At 43.1% G+C, this 21,430-nt stretch overlaps 2 protein-coding genes and 1 pseudogene across 3 annotated transcripts; 2 read left to right on the forward strand and 1 right to left on the reverse strand.

Annotated features, from left to right (window-relative positions):
* The first annotated feature begins 952 nt into the window (after positions 1 to 952).
* LOC136461723 (NF-X1-type zinc finger protein NFXL2-like) lies at positions 953 to 6,208 on the forward strand. Of its 2 annotated transcripts, XM_066461029.1 has the most exons (13): positions 953 to 2,262; positions 2,722 to 2,835; positions 2,914 to 2,969; positions 3,184 to 3,250; positions 3,521 to 3,613; positions 3,840 to 3,925; positions 4,033 to 4,195; positions 4,323 to 4,523; positions 4,653 to 4,843; positions 4,966 to 5,047; positions 5,309 to 5,515; positions 5,634 to 5,717; positions 5,788 to 6,208. In XM_066461029.1, exons 1-13 carry the CDS (start codon positions 1,048 to 1,050, stop codon positions 5,953 to 5,955), a joined length of 2,727 nt encoding a protein of 908 aa, XP_066317126.1. In that variant the 5' UTR covers positions 953 to 1,047; the 3' UTR covers positions 5,956 to 6,208. The 2 variants fall into 2 exon arrangements, 1 of the variants encoding a protein (XP_066317126.1); XR_010760442.1 differs by lacking the exon at positions 5,788 to 6,208 and having other exon boundaries at positions 5,332 to 5,515.
* Positions 6,209 to 8,692: 2,484 nt separating this feature from the next.
* On the forward strand, positions 8,693 to 14,807 carry LOC136461724 (PHD finger protein ALFIN-LIKE 1-like). The gene is made up of 5 exons (XM_066461030.1): positions 8,693 to 8,977; positions 9,087 to 9,119; positions 9,232 to 9,454; positions 14,032 to 14,155; positions 14,242 to 14,807. Exons 1-5 carry the CDS (start codon positions 8,863 to 8,865, stop codon positions 14,473 to 14,475), a joined length of 729 nt encoding a protein of 242 aa, XP_066317127.1. The 5' UTR covers positions 8,693 to 8,862; the 3' UTR covers positions 14,476 to 14,807.
* A 470-nt stretch (positions 14,808 to 15,277) lies between these two features.
* Positions 15,278 to 20,800, reverse strand: LOC136457725 (arginine--tRNA ligase, cytoplasmic-like; annotated as a pseudogene).
* Positions 20,801 to 21,430: the final 630 nt, after the last annotated feature.

Genomic DNA, 21,430 nt, shown 5'->3' on the forward strand with positions numbered 1-21,430 from the left:
GTCCATGCAATACTGTCACACCATGATCTTCAGGTTCTAGCTCTGACAAAAAAAAAATCCCACCATGCATAGGCCGAAATTGATCAAGAGTCTAGAGTAGCGTAAAAATATCATCACCACATGTCGTTTTTGGGCATTTTTTTCCTCAAAACATGTTTACTTCGTACATAGTCGGCTCAATGCTAAGGGCTGTTGTTTGAGCTGCAGTTTCTAGGCTTTTGACTCAAAAACCTATCTTTTTGGCTTTTGTTTTTTGTTTTTTGTTTGATGGCGTTTTGCTATTAGCTTTTATAACAAATTTTTAGCTTCTCGACAGATTAAGAGCCAGAAAAGCTGCTTTCAGTGTGCTTCATAACTTTTAGTTCATTTCATCAGCAAACTAGCTTTCCAACTTTTCAAAATCCATCTCAACAATTGGCCTATTTATTTATTTATTTATTGAGAAGAATTGGCCTATTCATTATAGCTGCCAAACAAAAGCTCAAACAAAAACATGCCCACAACCCTAACCTCTAGTCCCTCAGGTAATAGGTTCCGCTACGAATATTTGGATCTGTTCTTAGTTGAAAACTTAAATTCGGTGTAAAATCGTGTAAGGCCTGGTTTAGATTAGGGTTAGGAATTAGTATTTGGCACTGTAACATTTTTGTTTGTATTTGACAATTATTGTCCAATAATGGTCTAATTAGGCTCAAAAGATTCGTCTCGTAATTTACAATCAAACTGTGTAATTAGTTATTTTTTTATCTACATTTAATACTTCATACATATGTCCAAAGATTTGATGTGACGAAAAGAGAGTAGAAAAACTTCCAATCTAAACAAGGCCTAAGTTACAATCGCAAAACGTATAAAGTAGGAAAAACAAATTTACCTCGGCCCAGGTTCACTGTGGGCTCCGTGCTCAGAGCCCACAAATATCCGCGCCGATTTTATAAAAAAAGCAAAAGGAAAATATCGTGGATCTACCTGCAAAAGGCCACTCACTCCTCACATTTCACGCGCGCACCACCACCGCCGTCTCCGTCGACGACCACGCCGCCGGCCATGCCGTCCTCCTACGCCGCCGCTGCTGCCGGATCCTCTTCCCGCAAGCCGAATCGCACCTCCAACGTTTCCGCATCCACTCCTCGCCCTCCAGCACCCTCACCGTCGCCGGCACCCGCTCCCCCGGCGGTGAACCCTAGCATCATCTCCGATTCCGACCCCTCCTCTTACTCGTCTTCCTCTGCGGACGAGGCCGATCTCACCGCCTCCGACTCCGCAACTGCCTCTGTTGTTTCCGCCTACCTCTCGATTGCTGGCGAGGGGGCCGACCTCTCGAAAGTTGGCATTTTCCTCTCCTCCGCCGCGCGCCGCCGATCGCCGCCGTGCCTGATCTGCTTCGATCCTATCCGCCCCTCCGACCCAGTGTGGTCATGCTCCTCCTCCTGCTTTGCCATCCTCCACCTCCCCTGCATCCAGTCATGGGCTCACCAGTCAGCATCCGGCGCCGCCGTGCCGTGCCCAACCTGGGGATGCCCCAAATGCCGCTTCGCCTACCCCAAGTCCGAGATCCCCTCCTCCTACGTCTGCTTCTGCTCCAAGACAGTAGACCCGGCTCCGGACCCCTGGATCCTCCCCCACTCTTGCGGCGACGTCTGTGGCCGCAGTCTTGATGCCAGTCTCAACTCTGGCTGTGAGCATACCTGCCTACTGCTGTGCCATCCAGGGCCGTGCCCGCCATGCCCAGCCGTTGTTCCTAACGCACGGTGCTTCTGTGGAGCACACCGGGAGCCCCGACGCTGTGCACATCAGCGTTACTCTTGTGGGGGAAAATGTAACAAACGTCTTAGCTGTGGACTCCACCGCTGTCCAGTGGATTGCCATGATGGCCCCTGCCCGCAGTGTGCAGTTCGGGGGAGTCACAAATGTGAGTGTGGAGAGACAATGGAGGAGAAATTGTGCTTTGAAAGGATTTTCCAGTGCAAGAGGGAGTGTGGTGGGATGTTAGATTGCGGGAAGCATAGGTGTGAGAGGGGGTGCCATGGGGGCAAGTGTGGGGAATGCCCACTCCGAGGTCGTCGCACTTGCCCGTGTGGGAAGAAGGATTATCCAAGGTTGGAGTGTGATGCAGAGGCTGCCACATGTGGATCGACATGTGAGAAGGTGCTTGGGTGTGGACGACACAGGTGCCCAGAGCGGTGCCATCGTGGTCCATGTGATGAGACTTGCCGTCTTGTGATCACAAAGGCCTGCCGTTGTGGGGGTCTGAAGAAGGAGGTACAGTATTATCTAGTACATTTGTGATGGATCAATCCATGTAAGTGGATAAATCGAACAGAGGAATTATCTGGTTGTCTAAATTCAACTTAGAGACACTATTAGCAATTAATTCTCATAATGCGTACATCAAGAGACAATGCTTTGGAATCTTGTATATAGCTTACATACTTCTTTAAGATCAATGGACCTATATTTGATGTCTGGAGGCCTCTGTGCTTTAGATTAGTTTGTATTGTTGAGCTTTTTACCCTTATAATATGCAAATATGACCTGACACAGCAACAAGTAGTGCTTCCTCATTTTTTATTCCCCGAGTTTTGGCGAGTAGGTCGTGCAAACATCCTTAGTCTAACATTGAGCGCTGTAGCTGCATATGTATACTTCTATGCTATTAGTTAGCAGGATGCAAGTTCTTAATCCTTCATGCTCATGTGATGCATTGCATGTCTGCATCAGGTGCCGTGCTACCAAGAATTGACGTGTGAAAGAAAATGTCAACGTTCGAGAAACTGTGGCCGCCATGCTTGTAAACGACGTTGCTGTGCTGGGGATTGCCCACCCTGCTCTGAGGTGCATTTTTTTTCTTTTTTTTTGGCCTTGGTATTAGATTCTTTTCAAGAGCTAAAAGATAGATATATCTTTTTGTAGACTTGTGATAGGAAGCTCAGATGTGGCAACCATAAATGCCTCTCACCATGCCACAGGTACTGTCTGAACTCCAAATCAAACATACACATTGGATTACCATGTATTGTTTACATTTTGAAGCATATGCTTGTAGCACATGCCAATATTTGGATTGTCCCCTACTGTTGTGCATAATAGATACATGAGATTGTTACATTTGTCTTTGGATTTTGCGTCTTAATGCCCAAGTTTTCAAGGTTCTTCTTTAACATATCTCCTGTTGTTTGGCAGAGGTGTTTGTTCACCTTGTCCTCTGATGAAGACCATTTCTTGCGCCTGTGGGAAAACATGTTTTGAGGTGGAATTCGGTAGACTCTCAGTTCTGTTTTTTGTTTCCTTGTATAAGTTATGTTTCCTGCTGTATGCTTCATTAGACAGGTTCTTTTCAGCTAAATAAAATTTATTTCTTGGTCCATCATGCACACAAGATACTTGCTCATCATAAGAAGAAAAAAGAATAAAATTATAAAAGTGTCTCCTGGCTCAGCTTCTGTATAGTTTGTTGAATAGTTTTACCGTTGTTGCTAAGTTTTAATTACCAAGATTAATATGCATAAACCTATTGCAGGTTCCTTGTGGGACTGAGAAGAACCAGAAACCACCCAAATGCTCAAAGAAATGCAGTATACCTCGCCTTTGCCGACACAAGCTTGAATGCCGGGTAATCTGCTATGTCTTCTTTTCCTGTCGTTGGGTAGATCTCAATATTTTTCTGTGTATAATTACAATATATATGCATTTGAATTCATGTTATACATAGTTTTACTTTAATCCATATTTGAGTTGTTTGGCTCTGTTTGTAAGGAAGCTATCCTGGTAGGTTCAATTGCTTTTGCTGTTACAAATGGATTCTCAGAATTTATGTGATATTTAATTCCTTTCCTTAGCCCCACAAATGCCACTATGGAGCCTGCCCACCTTGCAAGCTGACCTGCGGGGAAGAACTTTCTTGTGGCCACACGTGTAAAGAAAGGTTTGTATTAGAACTACAAGAAATGTGTAATTAAATCTTGTTTGCACTTGGCTGTCTATCAAGGATTACCACCTCTGTTATCTTAACAATCTTCATACACTATCCAGGTGTCATGGCCCTATTTCTCCTCCAAACCCCGAGTTCACACTGAAACCGACAAAAAAGAAAATGGGAAAGCACATAGAATGTACACCCGGGACACCATGCCCACCATGCAAAGAGGTGGTTTTGGTGCCATGCTTTGGGCAGCATCTTGGCCAAGAACGCGCTGTAAGTTTTTGGGAACAACACAATCTTTTGGTCTATTTGTTACCACGTGGCTTCTCTCTCCCATGTGTGGCATGTGCAAAAATCTGACTACAGAAAACATATACTACTTCATTTCCACTTCTTGTAGATGCCTTGTTGCAAATGGAGGCCTTTTCCCTGTGAAAATTTATGTGGGAATCCTCTCCTCTGTGGCAACCATTATTGTACAAAATCTTGCCATGTGTTAGAAGTCCCATTGAATCAACCTGAAGGAGATCGTATAGCATCTATCAGTAAAGCGAACGCACTTGCTGAGCCTTGTGAACAATGCAATCTTCCTTGTCAAAGGGTTAGATACTCTCTTTTCCTTTCCTAGAACTTTTGTTTAGTTTGTTTTACAAAGCTTAATATGAAGAAGCTGCCGCGGTTTCATATAATTTTAAGCTTGGTGCAGGATATTGACTAATATTTATTTCAGGTTAGGGAGCCTCCTTGTTCACATCCTTGCCCTTTGCCATGCCATCTGAGTGATTGTCCATCTTGTAAAGTCCTTGTTAAAAGACCATGCCATTGTGGTGCTATGGTGCATGCTTTTGAGTGTGTGTATTTTAACAACTTAAATGCAAAGGAACAGATTAAAGTCAGGACGTGTGGTGGCCCATGTCATAGGTCAGTTTGGCTCCTAACTGTTTTGTATTGAAATTGGTGCAACTTCTCTGTTGTTACTAAATTCGATCACAAATTTCCATTTAATTGATTTTATCAAGCATTTGAACATGTTTTTTGTACAGAAAACTACCAAATTGCCCCCATCTGTGCTCAGAAGTATGTCACCCTGGTATATGCCCATCGGTTGATCAGTGCATGAAAAAGGTATGGTCTGAGGCTTTCGTCCTCTCTGACATACGTACTCAGGCATTTAGACTGTAGAATAAGTGAATAACTAATAATGTTGAAGTGGTACACCAATGCTTGATCTGTGATGTTACCAAGCTTTCTGCTGTAACTGTAGTATAGTGAGAATATGTATTTTGCTTAATAGAAAGTTTGTTTACAATTTGAATTTGTGATTTAATTATATTCTGTTAATCATACTTATTTATACTATACTAACTGTATGCTTTATCTATTAAGGTCAACACTCGTTGTGCATGCAGCACTCTGAAACAGGAGTGGCTATGTCAAGATGTCCTCAAGGAATACCGCGAGTCTGGTCGTAATCCAAAAGAAGTACCTAAAAGTCAGTTTGGAGTTGGCTTACTTGCCTGCGGTGAAGACTGCAAGAAGAAGCTGAAGGCTCTAGACTCAGAGTTGCATCTCCGGAAAAGTCAGGAGAACAAGGTACTGAGTCTTACCATTTTTTAATATTAATACAAAAATTAGTATGCTCTGTTCTTTGGAAATGTTTTGGACATCCAAGCTTTTGTTGTGCTCATTTCCCGTGCTTTCAAACAATCAGAGCCCTGCTGTGGAAGTTGTAAATGTGCCCAAACGCAGGAAGCGGCGTGACCGTGGACAAGAAGTTAAAATCTCCAAATTCCAGGTTTGTGATGTACACAAATTGCTGTTTTCTTTGAAACTCGTGCTCCTTATAATGTATCTATATTTTGCAGGAAGTCAAGACTTACGCCCTGAGAGTGCTACTGATTATTTTGTTGTCAATAATCGTTGCTGCTGGTCTGTACCTGCTGTGGAAAGGTATATTCTGGCTTTCTGACTGGATGAACGAAATGGAAGTGCAGAGGGCGAGACAAAGGCATCCGAGAGGTGCAATGCTGTAAAAAAAATAGATAAAAGATTTATTTTGAGCCTAATAATCGGTATTGACATGTGGATTAATTAATAGTTATTAGGGATTCAGTTCTGGAGGATCTAGTGAAACATGTCACCATTTTCTTTCTCGCTTTTGTCACTATAAATTAGCAATTGTATGCATAATGTATGGTTGTATTTTCATTTTGCTATTCTGCATTGTTGTAAGTGAACAAAACGATACAATCACTATATAATTCATCACTTATTATCTGTTAAAAATGTAGTTTTTAGTACATCCACTCAGCGCATCCCCGTTAAAACGATGTCGTAGTAGTAACCTGGCAACTGCCCTTCTTCGGTCTAAACCAGATATCGTTTGAGCTTATCAAATAGTAGCTGTACTATTTTTTTTTCCTTATCTATTCTAAGCAACGCCACTTGGCCCGTGAAGCTTTGTGACAGCTCGGATAAATGATAAAGCAAGTAGAAGACCCAAACCGATCCACATCGGACGGACTAGATCTTGTGTTCACCTAATACAATGGCTGAGCTAATGGACACATCGGACGGACCAGATCTTGTGTTCACCTGATACAATGGCTGAGCTAACGGACGGCGTGACACTATCCATTAACTTGCTTTTGGTTGCAGGATTCATATAATATATAGAGATAGTTGTATTCACCGAAATTGTCCTATCTAGAACAGGAGGCAACACGAAAGTTCCTTTAGAATGGATTTTGAGGCATTTATGGAATTACAATTTTCATTCTAAACTATAATCTAGTTTAAATTATTTCTAAGTTGTTTTTTCCTAACTTTGACCAAATTATATAAAATACACCAACATAAATTTTGTTTCACTAAATTCTTCGATAGTGTATTTATTTAAACTGATATATGTCAATAGTTTTTTTTTCTAAAAAATTGATTGGAATTACATAAGTTTGATTTAAAATAAATCCAAAATATACTATAATTTGGAACAGAGGGAGTACGTATCACTTAATAATTTATTTGTTAGCTACAAAATCCAATTATTTTAGGGCAGGTTCAAGAAGTGCAAGGATGAGAGAGGAGAGCAAGGCACAATACATTGGACAACATGTGCTAGTTTAGAAACTCTTTACAACATGTGCTAATTACTTCATCCGTCCTGTAATATAGTACATTTTAGTATTTAAAACTTGTCCTCAAATATAATGCATTCTATAGAACAAAAACCAATTTTGTATTAAATACTTTCCATTTATCAACCAATCACCATTAATCACGTTGATGATAGCATCTGATTAGAAAATAAAATGAGGGTACATGCGTCTTTTATGTCTCCTCTTAATTTGTGTTAAAATTCTTAGAATGCACTATATCACATGAGTGAGTAGATGGATTTTTATTAATTAAGAAGAAAAATAGACACCTAAATTTAAACTGAGAGAGAACTTAAAGCTGGTGGTGGGTGCAGGATCACACCCCTCGTCCAACCAATTGAGCTAGGCTCACTTTTTAAATCTATTTTCACCTTTTGCTTTTCTTTGCACCGGGTGCCATAAATAAAAAAAATAATATTTAACCCCCACACGTTCTTTTTACATTTGCCATCCATTTTAGAGAAAAGGTGATAGACTATATATTTTACTGCATGCAGAGCTCACCTTAGCATAGATTAATATGTAGACCTTAGTGTATTTAAGTAATATAGCGCATATTGTGACTTGGCTAGCCTTGCATAATTATAAATTGGAGGTGTCTAGGTTTGGCTCAGTTCGGGTACAATTTTTTTAACTCGTTGACATTGCTTGTTCATACCCACGCATGGTACGGTAAACTATACTCACTGAAATGCCTATGCTAATAGAGCCTATGGCTCCGTTCGGATGGTATGGTTTTGGAGGAATTTGGATGATTTAGAGGAATTTGTGAGAGAAAAACACTATTCCGGATAAAAAAAAGAAACGGATCAAACCGGGTTTAAGGGCACAAGAACGGGACCTATTTATTTGCAGCCTCCTAGCAGGGGCGGATCCAGGATGGGGAAGGGAGGAGGCTAAATAATGAAGATATTGATTTGCAATGAAGATTTAATAATGATTTGAAGCTGCTGCTACAATGATTTAGTGCTGAAATCAAGCTCACAGGCTGAGTGTCGTTACTGGGCCAGGACAAGAGAACTGGGAAGAGAGATCAGGAGAGAGAGGAGGAGAGCTCATCCGCTCAGGTCAGCGTCCTGCCGTCGACATGGCTGCTGGTCTCTGATTCGGCCCCAGGAGGGAGAAGAGATCGAGGGGCCTATTTTATGTGCTCACGCGTGAACTAGGTTGTTCGGAAGGCCGTATCGTATCGTGGATTATTTATTGCTGGCTGGTTTGGTGTGAGAAAAAAATACTGTTTTTGGCTAAAAATTTACGATCGTTTACGAACAAGCGAACAGGCTAATGAATCTAAAAAAAATTATAAACAGTAGAAACCATCCATAAACAGTGCTTTTTTAGCACCATCGGACCGAGGCCAATAGGATGCGATGCGCAGCTGCTTACAGGTACATGGTATGTGTTCGTTTATCTTATAATTCATCTCATAATTCGTCTCACCAGTACACGGTACGTGTTCGTTTCTCTTATAATCTGTCTTTTCAGTTTATTTTTTTTAGCTAGAACAATATTCTTCTCTTTCTGGTCTGGGTGCAGTACAACCATACCCGAAGGGTATAAAATCCGTATGTTTAGAATTGGGACGAATTTGATTATAATTTCGGATACCGGTTGCCATGTTTGTGTACCGATCTGACCGTCTCGCCTCGCCCCTCGCACCCAGCAGTAGTAGTCCATTTCCACGGTTCTTCTTCCGCGAACCGCCACCGCCACCTCACCCACCAGCTCGCCGGAGATCACGAGAGGAGCCAGGACCACCCGCGCTCCTCGACGCCGCCCGCCATGGGTGACGCCGCCTCCGGCCGCGGCCACGTCGTCTACCCTCCCCGCTCCGCCGAGGACATCTTAAAGGACTACCGCGCCCGCCGCTCCGCCATCCTCCGCGCCCTCACTCACGGTCAGTGACTCGACTCTAGTCCCTCTCTTCCCTTCCGCTACCCCGAACCCTAACCCACTTGAAAGCTCGAACCCAACCTCACCCGATTGCTTCCTCGTTTCGTTCGCAGATGTCGAGGACTTCTACGCGCAGTGCGATCCAGGTGAGTTGCGCTTCGGCGTCTCCCGTCTCGATCCCTTCCTTCTTCCAGGCGAACCGCCGTGCGATTGATTTATGTTGGGGGCTGTGTGCCTGTGTGTGGGGGGCTTGAGCAGACAAGGAGAACCTGTGCCTGTACGGCTACGCGAACGAGGCGTGGGAGGTGGCGCTGCCGGCGGAGGAGGTGCCCACGGAGCTGCCGGAGCCCGCGCTGGGGATCAACTTCGCGCGCGACGGGATGAACCGCCGCGACTGGCTTGCGCTCGTCGCCGTCCACTCCGACTCCTGGCTCCTCTCCGTCGCCTTTTACTATGCCGCTCGGCTCAATCGTAATGACCGGTACGCTGCCTCCGACCGATCCCCGCTGCCTTACTTCTCTCGTCACGGTGTGTCTGTTTGGATTTGATGCTTCCTGTGTTGCGCTTGCTTGATCCGTTGACGGAAATTTCAGAAGCGCAGCGTGTTCTTTTTTTCCCGTACAAAAAGGAATAACTGAATTAACTGAATTCATAAATTCACGACGGATGAAATGGGATTTTGGAGTAAGTGGACAGTTTGTGCATCTCATAGAGCAATAGTTTTGGTCGCAAGGATTTGTGATGCCTGGTTGCCAGTAATTATACTAGGATGCATAATTTTGATTGATGTTTCCTAACTCATGAGGATTTTGACCCGTGCACTCAAGTGGAGAAGGTGAAGCTTATTGGCTCTCTCAGCAGTAGTTTGATGCAAAGGGCACTGCTGTTTTTGTTTTGAGCTCTTATGTTTTCCAGTGATAGTTTACCCGTGGTTCTAAGTCTTGGGTAGTTGGGGAGCTTGCTTTCTAAAGAAACACACAGCTACAGAGACTTGCACAGGCTCATAAAGCAGACTTTTGACAAGTTTGGTTGTTTACCATTAGTTGCTGAACGGTTATGAGCTCAGGAAGTGATGACATCATGAGAAGGTAGGTAGTTTCACGGCTCTCTGTGTCTCTGTGATGATAGCGAGTTGACCGAGTTCTGAATTCTGGTAGCCACATGCTTGTGCTGAAATCTTCTTACCTGTGTCAATTAACATCTTCACACATTAGTCATCTCAGTATTTCTACGGTCTCTCTGTAAACAGTGGTCCCAAACTCCATGTGTGGACTTGGGCTAGTCTCTCTGTAAACAGTATTTCTCTTCAATGTTTATGTCATGCCAACTTTCTAAAGGCCCTTTCCACAGGGAAAAGTAATTTTTTGTGGAAGCTGTGAATCTGACAAATTTTGCACTTGTTGTGCGTCTTATTTAACTTCTGCCATATTTTGGCATGACATAAACATTAGTGTCCTGGTCGATGTCGGGTTTACTTTGTATCAAAAGGGCAGTGTATGCTAGTTTATTGTATAGTGTGAATGTGTGTGTTGTATGGCTCTCCTGCGTGTTCGAAAAAAAAATGTTTATGAGGTCTTCAGTTAATTAGTGATGTCTTGGTCTCTGGGATGGCTGGATACACCCAAACAGTTAAAGGTTACCATCTACTATATGGAAATTCTTTTATTAGAGGAAGGCATTTCATGACTATAGCCCCGAGATTCTGTTATGGATTTGGAGAATCAGGAATTTTTCTGCCAATTGTGGCTACTGAATTTGCATTTATGCTGATATTCTCTCTGTTAATAAAAGAATTTGGCATCTCTCTTTCTAAACCCAATTGTGGAAGCAAATCCTATTAAACACTTCCAAATTCTGACTTATGAGACACCTGTAGCCTTACATCCTATAATTTCATTGCAACAGTGCATAGTGTGCATATTATTTTCTTAGAAATTAAAGTTCAAAGCAGCGAGTAACCCCCTGTCTCATAGCACCTCTGTGCATATTATTTTCTTTTTTTCTTCTTTTGTTTTTTTTTTGCAAAGAGAACCAACATATAGAGTGCGATTTGTTGGTGTCAGAAATAATCTTGTAATAAGAGATGAATAAGCGCATCTACAATCTACATGTATCTATCGAGATGAGGTGTTCTTGTCAAAAGAGAAAATTGATTTGTTGCATGAGCTAATGGCTAGCTAACATTTGGTAGCGAAGTTTGTTTTGGAGTTGAGCTGTAAAATTAGTACAGCTGATTGTGAGGCGTGCTGTTTGGGCTGCCACTGTAGCGACCAATCTACAGTACTATAAAGACTACAACGCCCTTAGGAGTAGGACTGAGAAAATAGAAATTAAAGCCATGTGAGAGATGGAGAAAATGTAGATGCTTGTGATGTGAAGTCATTAGATACTAGATGATAGGTCATGTAAGTTTGTGTATGTGATAAGTAGTGCTTGGTTGTGAAGATCAAGCTAGTAGTAGTGCTTGTTTGTGAAGATCAAGCTAGTAGTAGTGCTTGGTTGCGAAGATGAAGTTAGTAGTAGTGCTTGGTTGTGAAGATCAAGCTAGTTGTAGTGCTTGGTTGTGAAGATCAAGCTAGCAGTAGTGCTTGGTTGTGAAGACCAAGTTACTGAAGATCAGGTGAGTTGTGTAAGCTTGTTGGTTGAGCTAGGTACTTGTGTTGCTATCTCTCATATTCTTGTGTGAATCAAGATAGAGAGCAAAGAGAGGAATTATTTGATTCATTTCCAACAAAGAGAAGAAAAGAGTGATTCTGTTTCCAACAGAGTATGTTTATTTAGGGAGAATTGGCTGTTGGACATGCAAAGTGATGGTCATTTGCTGGCGGACACTCCGTTTTGAGCAGTTTGCCAGAAGACACTCTGATTCGTTGAAATTAGGCCACAGGACACCACGGACCGGTTGCAGCCGGTTGAGGAGAGAGAAAATTTTGTTTTGGACATCCGGTGCCCCTGAGCCATAGTTGGGTCTGCCCCCAACCTGGTCTGGCTGGACCCATAAGAAGCGTCGGTTAGCGCCATGGAAGACGGCGGCAACTCGCCCGAGCTCAGAGGAACGCGAGCTACGGGGCTCGGCCATACTAGGAAGGGCACAGGGCGAGAGACCTCGCCACGGAGAACTCCCGGAGCAGCAGCAGCGCACGCTCCATGAGGCTCTTTGCCGCGTACGGCGGCCGCTAGGAGCGAGACTCGCCGGGGCGCCGCCCGCCAGTAGCCGTCGGGGGCCGCTAGGGCGCGGACCGCCATGGAGGCTCGCAGACATGAGGTCGCCGCTGGTCACCGGACGCCAGTGCCACCATTCACGAGCATGGGCACGACGGACCGCCGCATGCGGGCGCATCTGCATCGCCAGATGCGGGCGCTGCCACGCGCGAGTATGGGCAGGGGCGCCGCCGGATCTCCGGACCGCTGGATGCGGGCACCGCCACGCACGAATGCGGGCGCGGGTGCCACCGGACGCGGGCGCGAGTGCCAAGACGCAAGCTTAGCTCCTTGCTGTGGTGGTCTCACCGGCGAGAAAGGAGATCGACAGCGGCGGGATCTTTCCGGGGCGGCGGCGATGGCGGCACGTGCGGAAGCTTTGGAGCGGGTGGCGGCTAGGTTTTCGGTTCTAGGGGCGGCTTGGCGCACAGGGATGCTCTCTTTATAGCCACGGGGAACCTCGTGCCGCGCAGCTGGAGATCGATCGGGCGGCGGCGGCTGACTCCGGCTCCAGCGGAGTTCGTTGGGGAAGAAGGCCACTGTCTCTGACGCGTGGGCCCTCCTGGTTAGCGGCTCAGGACGGGGCAGCACTGGCCGTGACTGCTGACGAGCGGGGCCGCGGGTCAGCGATGCAGGCAGACCAGGTTGGGGGTAGACCCAACTGTGGCTCAGGGGCATCGGATGTCCAAAACTAAATTTTCTCTCTGCTCAACCGGCTGAAACTGGCCCACGGTGTCCTGTGGCCTAATTTCAATGAACCAGAGTGTCTTCTGGCAAAATGCTGAAAACGAGGTGTCCGCCAGCAAATGACCATCACTTTGCATGTCCAACAGCCAATTCTCCCGTTTATTTATGATCTGAAGAGTGATGGAGTTTCGGAAAAATTATACCATACTGAAATATATGTAATGATCTGTTTAGAGTTACAGCACAGTTATTTGTGCTCCCACAGTTTAAATTGGTAGGAGTGTTTCGTTTCGTTAGGACAAGCCTTTGACCAACAATTTGTTTTAATACACATTTTTGTAATACAAAGTTAATGCCACTAGATTATGATTTTTATCACATAAATGACATTAGTAGAGTTGTTGGTCAAAGTTTGTCCTAATGAAATGAAGTATGGCTACTAATTTCAAATGGAGAGAGTATGTACCAAAAAAAAGTAGATCATTCTTTGCATAAGAGGTATGTGGGTTAATTACATAAGGAGCACGCCTTTGATATTCACAGCCTGTTATCTTATTCAAGTTCTATGTTCTTGATTTTTATATGGATATGAAGTTCTCAAGTTGTGTTTTGCACTGCACCTTTTCTTTTCTAGATTAATTTACATCAGATACGATAAGTGTACTATGCCTATGGTAGTTTAAAGTCTGTAATCTGCAGTTCCTTTTTTTCATGATGATACTCATATAAATACTGTAATCCGTTTGAATGCTGTACAAGCAACTTGGAGGATAAACCTTTTTGCCTCTTTTAATGAGCGAGTTTTTTTTGTTGTTTTTGTGGATTAGTCATTTTAAATCAAGTGACCCCACAATAGCATGGAACCTTTTGATACTGTTGCACCAAGAGTAGCACTCCAGATTTGACCTTCACCTTCCTATACCTCGCTTCTATGGATTCAGCTAGCAATAGTCTGTTTCTTTTTTTTCAGTTGTACGATGTCTGTTTTTTCGGTGATGATAATGTTGTCACGCTGATCAGAGTACTGTGAACATAGTCTTTGATTATATATTTATTTATGTAAATTTGGAAGGATAGATATGTTGCAGTGCCATTAGTTTGTTTAAATTCCTGTTTTCTTCATCTGGTGTATGTTGCTAATATCTCACTGCTTTCACTATCATCCAACAGGAAGCGCTTATTTGGTATGATTAATGAATTGCAAACTGTTTTTGAAGTTGTCTCCGGTGCAAGACAACAACAATCTAAAGAGCGGTCCAGTATGGACAATGGTGGTAGATCCAAGCCTGTAAAGGTAAAAGATACTTGTTATTGATGCTACCATTGTCTCTCTCTACATTTCAATTTATTCTCACACCGTGACAAAAACATGATCGGCAGATAGAAAATAATGGAAAAGCCACAGACGAAGCATATGGAGAAGATGACAGTGATCACGGTGAAACCCTATGCGGAACCTGTGGTGGGATATACAGTGCGGATGAGTTCTGGATTGGGTGCGACATGTGCGAGAGGTGGTACCATGGCAAGTGTGTCAAGATAACTCCCGCCAAGGCGGAGAGCATAAAGCATTACAAATGCCCGAGCTGCAGCTCCAAGAGGGCGAAGCAGTAGCAAAACTCATGAACGCAGGAAGCCTCTGAATGCCGGATGTATGGTGCAGTGGCGCATTGCAAAGTTTCCAGGCAGGAGAAGGCCAAGAGGCACCGTTTACAAGATTAGAACTATATTGCTATCTTCCTTGTGCCTTATGCTTACTTTACCTATGATAAGCTAATGTGAGGTAAGATAAGACATTTGATAACCAGAGGCACTTGAGTTGAGTACCCCTATGATAAGCTAATGTGGGGTAAAAGAAGATGAAATCGTGCTTTATTGAATATATGGAGTTTTTTTTTCCTCACAGTAACATGTCCCCTTTTGATAATGAATGGCTGCAGCCTTTACTGAACATCTTGAATTGTATAGGAACAGAGGTTAACTTTTGACTGTGTTTAGTTCCCAAAAAGTTTCCTAAAAAGTGCTACAGTAGCCATCACATCGAATCTTGCGATACGTGCATAGAGCATTAAATGTAGACGAAAAAAAAACTAATTGCACAGTTTGGTTGGAAATCGTGAGACAAACGTTTTGAGCCTAATTAGTCCATGATTGAACACAAATTGTCAAATAAAAACGAAAGTGCTACAGTGGCCAAATTCCCAAATTTCGCGAACTAAACACACCCTTTGTCAAAACTGTCAAGTGTTTCTATTGTTTTGTCAACCGGTCGGTCAGAGTGAAGTATTGTTTGTCACGCAAAATAACATACGTACACGATACCAAAGGAGAAGCACAAGTAGAATAAATGGACCATACATGAAAAGGCAAGTGTTATAGTTTACATTGAGCGATAACTGTAGCACGTAATATGAAAACTAGCTTTACGATCTATTTTTTGTTGGAACTCTTTACATCCTTTTTTTTAATAGAACTTCCAAATTCTTTCTGTCGAGAGAGGATATATATGCTACAACACCAATAACGGCAACAAGGTGCCATGCAAATTGAGAGTTTTTTTAACTTGTAGATTGGTGTGATGCCCAAAAGATTGAAACACTGCCGCATGACAATTGCCGTCGCTTGGCAAAGAAGAAGACGGCTCGTTTCTTGAGGTGACCCAACGACCTGCGGAGTCGATAAGGGAGAAACAGGCATTTGTGTTAACATCTGGTGCAGAAGTGGGCAGTTCAGAAACATGAGGTGATGTGGAGAGAAGCAATAGCAAACAAGAATGGTACTACCTTGTGTAGAACTTTGAGAATGCTTCGGATAGGCTGTACAAGTAGTCGCACAAATAATGGGGAAATAGATCGACGCAGGCCTGCTCAACAACCTAAATAGCACAAGATTAAGATGATTCATTCTTCACCAAAGTTGTCATAGTCCGTAATTCCTAGAATAACTTCAGAAAATGGTGTAAATCACAGCTCACAGACGGATTCAAGAGCCACCAGAATCAAGTAGAGCTACCAGTCAAACTATTTCGGTAAATTATTGATGAAGCTACCAATATAACTTTCAGTAAGGCGTTCAATAAGTTGTGCTTTGCACTTATTGATGTTAAGCAAGTTGTGCTTTGCACTCAGTAAATTATATCGGTAATTTATTGATGTTCAGATGCCTTACTGAAAATTGCAAATTGAGACAGATTCAAGAGCTACCAGAATCAAGGCCAACAGTAGTGCTTCCATCAAGAACTCCCAGAACATACCTCTTGGAACCGGATGAGATGTAGCCCTAAGGCACGCTCATCAGCATGGACAAAGGTAATAGTCGCCTTCTGAAACCCGCAACAAAGAGAGGAACAACCGTCAGCAATCACTTGGATGTTCTGCTTTAAGGACAGGCTCGAAGTGTATCAAATTGTTCTGCTTGAAGGAGTCACTTGTTGGTTCGAAGCACAAAGAAAGGCTTACCGTTTTCAACTCTTCAATATCCTTGTTGGCCTTTTGGATAATGGAACAGATACGAGCATGTGCATACTGAAGATAGACAGCGCTATTTCCCTGCTCATCGAACCATATGGTGTGGTCATCATCTAAGTAATCAGGTTGCAGTTTTTGACAAGGTTGAAATATATCAGATTTATTTAATGAAGGTACCTTGTCACTTAGCATCTTCTCAAAACTAAATGTGTAGTTTGTTAGTCAGTTGTTTTTGAGATCTGCATACCTAAATTTCAAGGGATCAGTTAGATAGAAAAGCATCATCAGAATTGTACAGTCATGAGCAATCTAACGCCCAGCAGAAAGTAAAAGGAGATATGTAACTTTGAAGCCCTTAAACACGCGCACTGTATGTATTATGCACAGGCTATATACAACAACAACAACAAAGCCTGTCAGTCCCAAACAAGTTAGGGTAGGTTAGAGTTGAAACCCACCAAGAGCCCCTAGTCACGGTTCAGGCACATCAATAGTTGCTTTCCAAGCACAATGCACAGGCTATATGAGACAAGGAAACAAATCTCCTCATACAATAGAAAATCTGTATGTGAGATATAAGGATAATGCTAGATCACGCCGATTAAAAGATATTTGCCACAGGGTTGGAAGAATGGATATGGAAAAGATAAGTTGCCACTAGTTTAAGCAAAATAGGTCTAAGAACGAGAATTCAGACTTACTTAACAGCGCCCAATCCTATAGCTTCTGAAGTTCTGTCAAGCTCATCATCTGTCCAGCCAGCAATTTTTTCTGGGAAAAATTATAGTATTGGTGTTGTGTGCAGACGTAGAGAATTATATTGAAAACAAGAAGATGAAACAGAAGCAAAATATCAAGTACCATTTTCAGTAAGGCGTTCAATAAGTTGTGCTTTGCACTTAGATTTAGCTTCATCAAGTAGATCTACCAGTCGAACTACTTCGGAGCAACGAGTTCGGAAACGCGTGCCATCTAACCCAAGAACAAGGCCAAAGCCTACATGGGTCGTTTTTGGGTACCTTTGTTCGTTTTCATCTGGGAGCCAGCCAACCATGGTAGCAGCCTACAATCAGTTTCACCGAACTACAAATCCTGAGCCAGCCAGCCATGGTAGCAGCCTACAATCAGTTTCACCGAAGCACAAATCCTGTCATTTAACGTGGGATTTGGCACTCACGCTGAAATCTTATGTAAGTGTTGCTTCTGACCTACGTCTGTTAGGTATACTATCCATTCTGCCTTCTCCACATTAAACCGATACCTTCACGAGTTGGGGAAAAGATACAGAGCCAGAGTTCATAAAAACTAGGGCAGTAAATTTATGAGTGCTAGAGCTATTGGATAGAACTGTTGGCATATAGTATCACACAGAAACATGAAACAATAATCTGTGCCTTCTGAGAGAGAAGATGCAAAAAAGGACAAATTTGTAAATTTCTGTTTTCACGACCGACCAAAGAGCGGAGGCATAGTTGAAGCCGCCGTCTCTTTTGACCACAATCAACGGGGATCGTTGGCCTTCAGTGAATATTACTCGAGTACCTTTATCATCTTTAACCAAGCCTTTATTTGTCAATTCCTCCAGAACAAGAGGGATGTAAGGATTGTAAAATCTCTCACCCTGAGAAGATTTACACTTAGTCATCTCACTTTAGGGCATTCGAAAAAGTAATGAAAAAATGTGAACATGACATTTGTTTGCTATTATGTTAAGTTTGGTAAGATGAACTTGAATTCAAACAAGCATGGAGATAATAACGAGAACTTTTAGAATTGCCTTCCAAAAATGTATTCGAACAGCAATTTATCAGTGCCCATCAACCTCCAACGTTTTTTATGCGCAAGGACATAATTATTTAATGAAATCTTAAATTCAGGCTAAACCTTTGGAGCCAGTCACTGAGCACACATTACGTCTTATTAGATGTCATTCCTTCAAGCAAGGACCAACAGGAAACGTGTATGAAACTATCTGCAGGATACCACAAGTAACTGAAAATAATCTTATCTAGTAGTCTACAGGGAGTGATTTTCTCAAATGTGAATAAGTTATTCTACTGATAGTAAAGAAATGAACATAACAATAAATATACACTACAATGTCATTGGTAATCAAGGAGAGAAGTAAATAAAGTACCTTTTCTTCAAGCTCCACACCGAGACGTTTGTATACTGACTCAAACTCAGTGCGACTGATTTGACATATTTTTTTCCAAGCAGCTTGGTATCTTTCTTCCCCTTGCTACAGTCAAGTATTGCTTGGATATGAGAATAAGTAATGCCATAACAGTAGACTGAACGTTCAGGATTAGAACACTCACCTGCAACCGAACTACTGCTTGCTGAGCTTTAGCCTTAAAACCACTTCCCTCATCTTCAAATTTTGCCTGAGATGCTTTGTAGAAGCTCTGTAGCAAAGGGACAAAACTAACTTCTTGCTGAAGCTGAATCATGCAATATACTGGGAAGATGTTTGAACAAAGGAGATCTCGTGCAATATGAATGTTCTTTTTGAACAAATCGTGCAATATGAAGTCTTACAAAATCCAAAGTTTTTGAAAAAAAGGCACACTAGTACAAAGAAACACTATAAGCACAGTGATAGTTATCTCAGTAACATGCACTACAAATGTGTCCAGTATAGAACACAATCATGATTCCACATTTACTCCAAGAAAGACTTTGTTTGCTTCCGTTAGTTTAGTATTTTGATATATTACATAAATTGCCATACAGCAGCTACCTACAATTGTCAAATTGTGTCAATTTGAGAAAGGGAACAGGTTAACCAATCAATTTTTAAGTGAGGCGTTATAAGAAAATACTAGCTAAGAGGTCATACAAAATGGTGCACAAAAGATGCATAATGTGATCAAATTTATCCATTAAGAATTTAAGATATTATATCAACAACCCAACTCTTGAATTGCAAATGCCAGCTCTTACCTGAAGGTCTCGAATGGCCTGATTGCCAGCCTCCTCCCAATTTGGGAATTGCTCAAACAAATATTCTATCAGCATGCCAAACTGGTAAAATGAATTTTACCAATAATTAAAAAAGATCTAACCAATATTCTTATAATTACAACCTCCACATGTTCAAACTCAATACCTGTGTGCCCCAGTCTCCCACATGGTTGCGTCGAAGAACTTCGATATTTTCAAACTCAAACATGCGTGCTAGTGTATCTCCAAGTATAGTTGACCTGATATGACCAACGTGCATCTCCTTTGCAATATTAGGAGAGGAAAAATCAAACAGAGCTCTCTTAACTGGCAAGGTCGGCGCCCATGTTTTGATACCATAGATAAGCATGTCTTGTATCCTCTGCAAATGTGAGGCTTATTATTAGCATGGAGGAATGGTATGACCAGAAGCATTAGCAGGGTTCAAGGATCAAGCATCTGAATTGGACCTGAGCAATCCAGTCACTGGATATGACTATGTTGACATATCCAGGCCCAGCAACAGAGGCGGATTCAACAATGTCCGAAGCAGGCAGGTTATTCAAAATTGCCTGGAACATGTTAACAGTTAACATGTTAAAGGAATTATTAAAAAAAAACAAGGCAAATGCATAACTAATTATAGAAAATTCAGGTCAAAACCTGTCCAATAGTTCTGGGGTTTCGGAAGTTTGTAGCCGATCCTTGTAAACTCGAGAATAAGCTCATTGCATTGTTGCTGCAGATGGTTCACAACACAGTGTAAAACTGAAGCCAGGACGCAAACAGTACTCACTATTAATTGATCAATGAAAACACTATGCGAAGCGACCAAAGGCATACCATTGGTAGTCAGCAAACCCTGGTTTGGAGATTTGAAGCATTGGCTCCACATCCAGGCCAGGTACGGTTGCAGACAGGGAAGATGCAATTAACCTGCAGAGCTGTCGCTTGACACTCTCTACACCATGTTCAGCCTAGCAATTGTTTGGGGTGAAAAAATAAAAATCCATTTCAGTCCTCATAAGGTGTATAGAAAGCAAGTAACACAGCATGCAAACACATCTAACCCAGCAAACAATCATCGAGACGGCAACCAAAAAAAATTATAACTTCATGTAGGACACTAGGAGTAGTACTTTTACAAAAAAAAAGGAAAGGTTCACATATACACACACATATAATAACATATCAGAGATGACACAACTATAACATATGCTTGACCAGGCATGAGATAGGCTGTAATCAAACAAACCACGTGAAGTAATAAACCGGGCTTAAGCACTGCACCTGCACGAAACAAACAAACACGGAATTTGCAGCACTTACAGCTGCGGATTGTTGAGGCTGCGTTTGGGACTCTGCAGGAGAAGAAGTGGACGCGGCCTCGTCGCCCATGATGTGTTTTGGAAGAAACAATACCAACTCGTGGTAGCACAAGCAGGAACGAAGCCAACCGCCGCTCCACCTCCACCGCAGTGAAGTAGTACAAGGGGAGGGAGTCCGGACCAGAGACCAACGGGCTTTTGGTGACTCAGTTGACTTGAGCGCCAATCATATATACATAAGGATTAAGTTCACTTTTGACCATCAACTATCGTGTTCGTCTTATTTTAACCCCAACTATAAAACTGTCTAGTGTTGTTGGTATCCTAACTGTCAAAACCGTTCACTTTTAGCACCTTGTCGCGGGTGTGGCGGTTTTGTCAGACGTGGGGCGTTTTTAACCATGCCAAGCTGGCGTTGACCGTGCCACACTGGTCCCTCTCTTTCCTCCCGTCACCGGCGGCGAGCAGGCTACGGCGGCAGCGCGCAAGCAGCATGGCGGTACGCGAGCAGGCTGCGGCGGCGGCGCGCGAGCAGGGCGGTGGCGCTCGAGCAAGCTACGGACGCGGACGCCACCTCCCTGCGCCGTAGCCGAGCTCGCCGGTTCACGGCGGCGCACGGCAACCGAGCCCGGATCATCTCAACCCTGGCACTGGTGGCCTCTTGCGCGTACGAGGCGGGCACAGCCTGGGGCACCGACGTTGGCTTCATGTACCAGTCGGTGGTGCAGGACTACTTCACGGGGTACCAGCGCTTCTTCTCGCGGGGCTGGATGTCCGCCTACTGCTACCCGGAGCCGCGGCCAGCATTCCTCGGCAGCGTGCCCACCA

The sequence above is a fragment of the Miscanthus floridulus genome, chromosome 6 (assembly GCF_019320115.1).
Source record: "Miscanthus floridulus cultivar M001 chromosome 6, ASM1932011v1, whole genome shotgun sequence".
Lineage (NCBI taxonomy): Eukaryota > Viridiplantae > Streptophyta > Magnoliopsida > Poales > Poaceae > Miscanthus > Miscanthus floridulus.

What these genes read in the sequence shown, in the direction of transcription:
- LOC136461724 (XM_066461030.1), top strand. Translation starts at nt 8,863, where the DNA reads ATGGGTGACGCCGCCTCCGGCCGCGGCCACGTCGTCTACCCTCCCCGC. An exon ending in CGGCTCAATCGTAATGACCG is followed by an intron (nt 9,455 to 14,031) that starts GTACGCTGCCTC and finishes ATCATCCAACAG; the next exon opens with GAAGCGCTTATTTGGTATGA. An exon ending in GTAGATCCAAGCCTGTAAAG is followed by an intron (nt 14,156 to 14,241) that starts GTAAAAGATACT and finishes CATGATCGGCAG; the next exon opens with ATAGAAAATAATGGAAAAGC.
- LOC136461723 (XM_066461029.1), top strand. Translation starts at nt 1,048, where the DNA reads ATGCCGTCCTCCTACGCCGCCGCTGCTGCCGGATCCTCTTCCCGCAAG. An exon ending in GTGGGGGTCTGAAGAAGGAG is followed by an intron (nt 2,263 to 2,721) that starts GTACAGTATTAT and finishes TGTCTGCATCAG; the next exon opens with GTGCCGTGCTACCAAGAATT. An exon ending in ATTGCCCACCCTGCTCTGAG is followed by an intron (nt 2,836 to 2,913) that starts GTGCATTTTTTT and finishes ATCTTTTTGTAG; the next exon opens with ACTTGTGATAGGAAGCTCAG.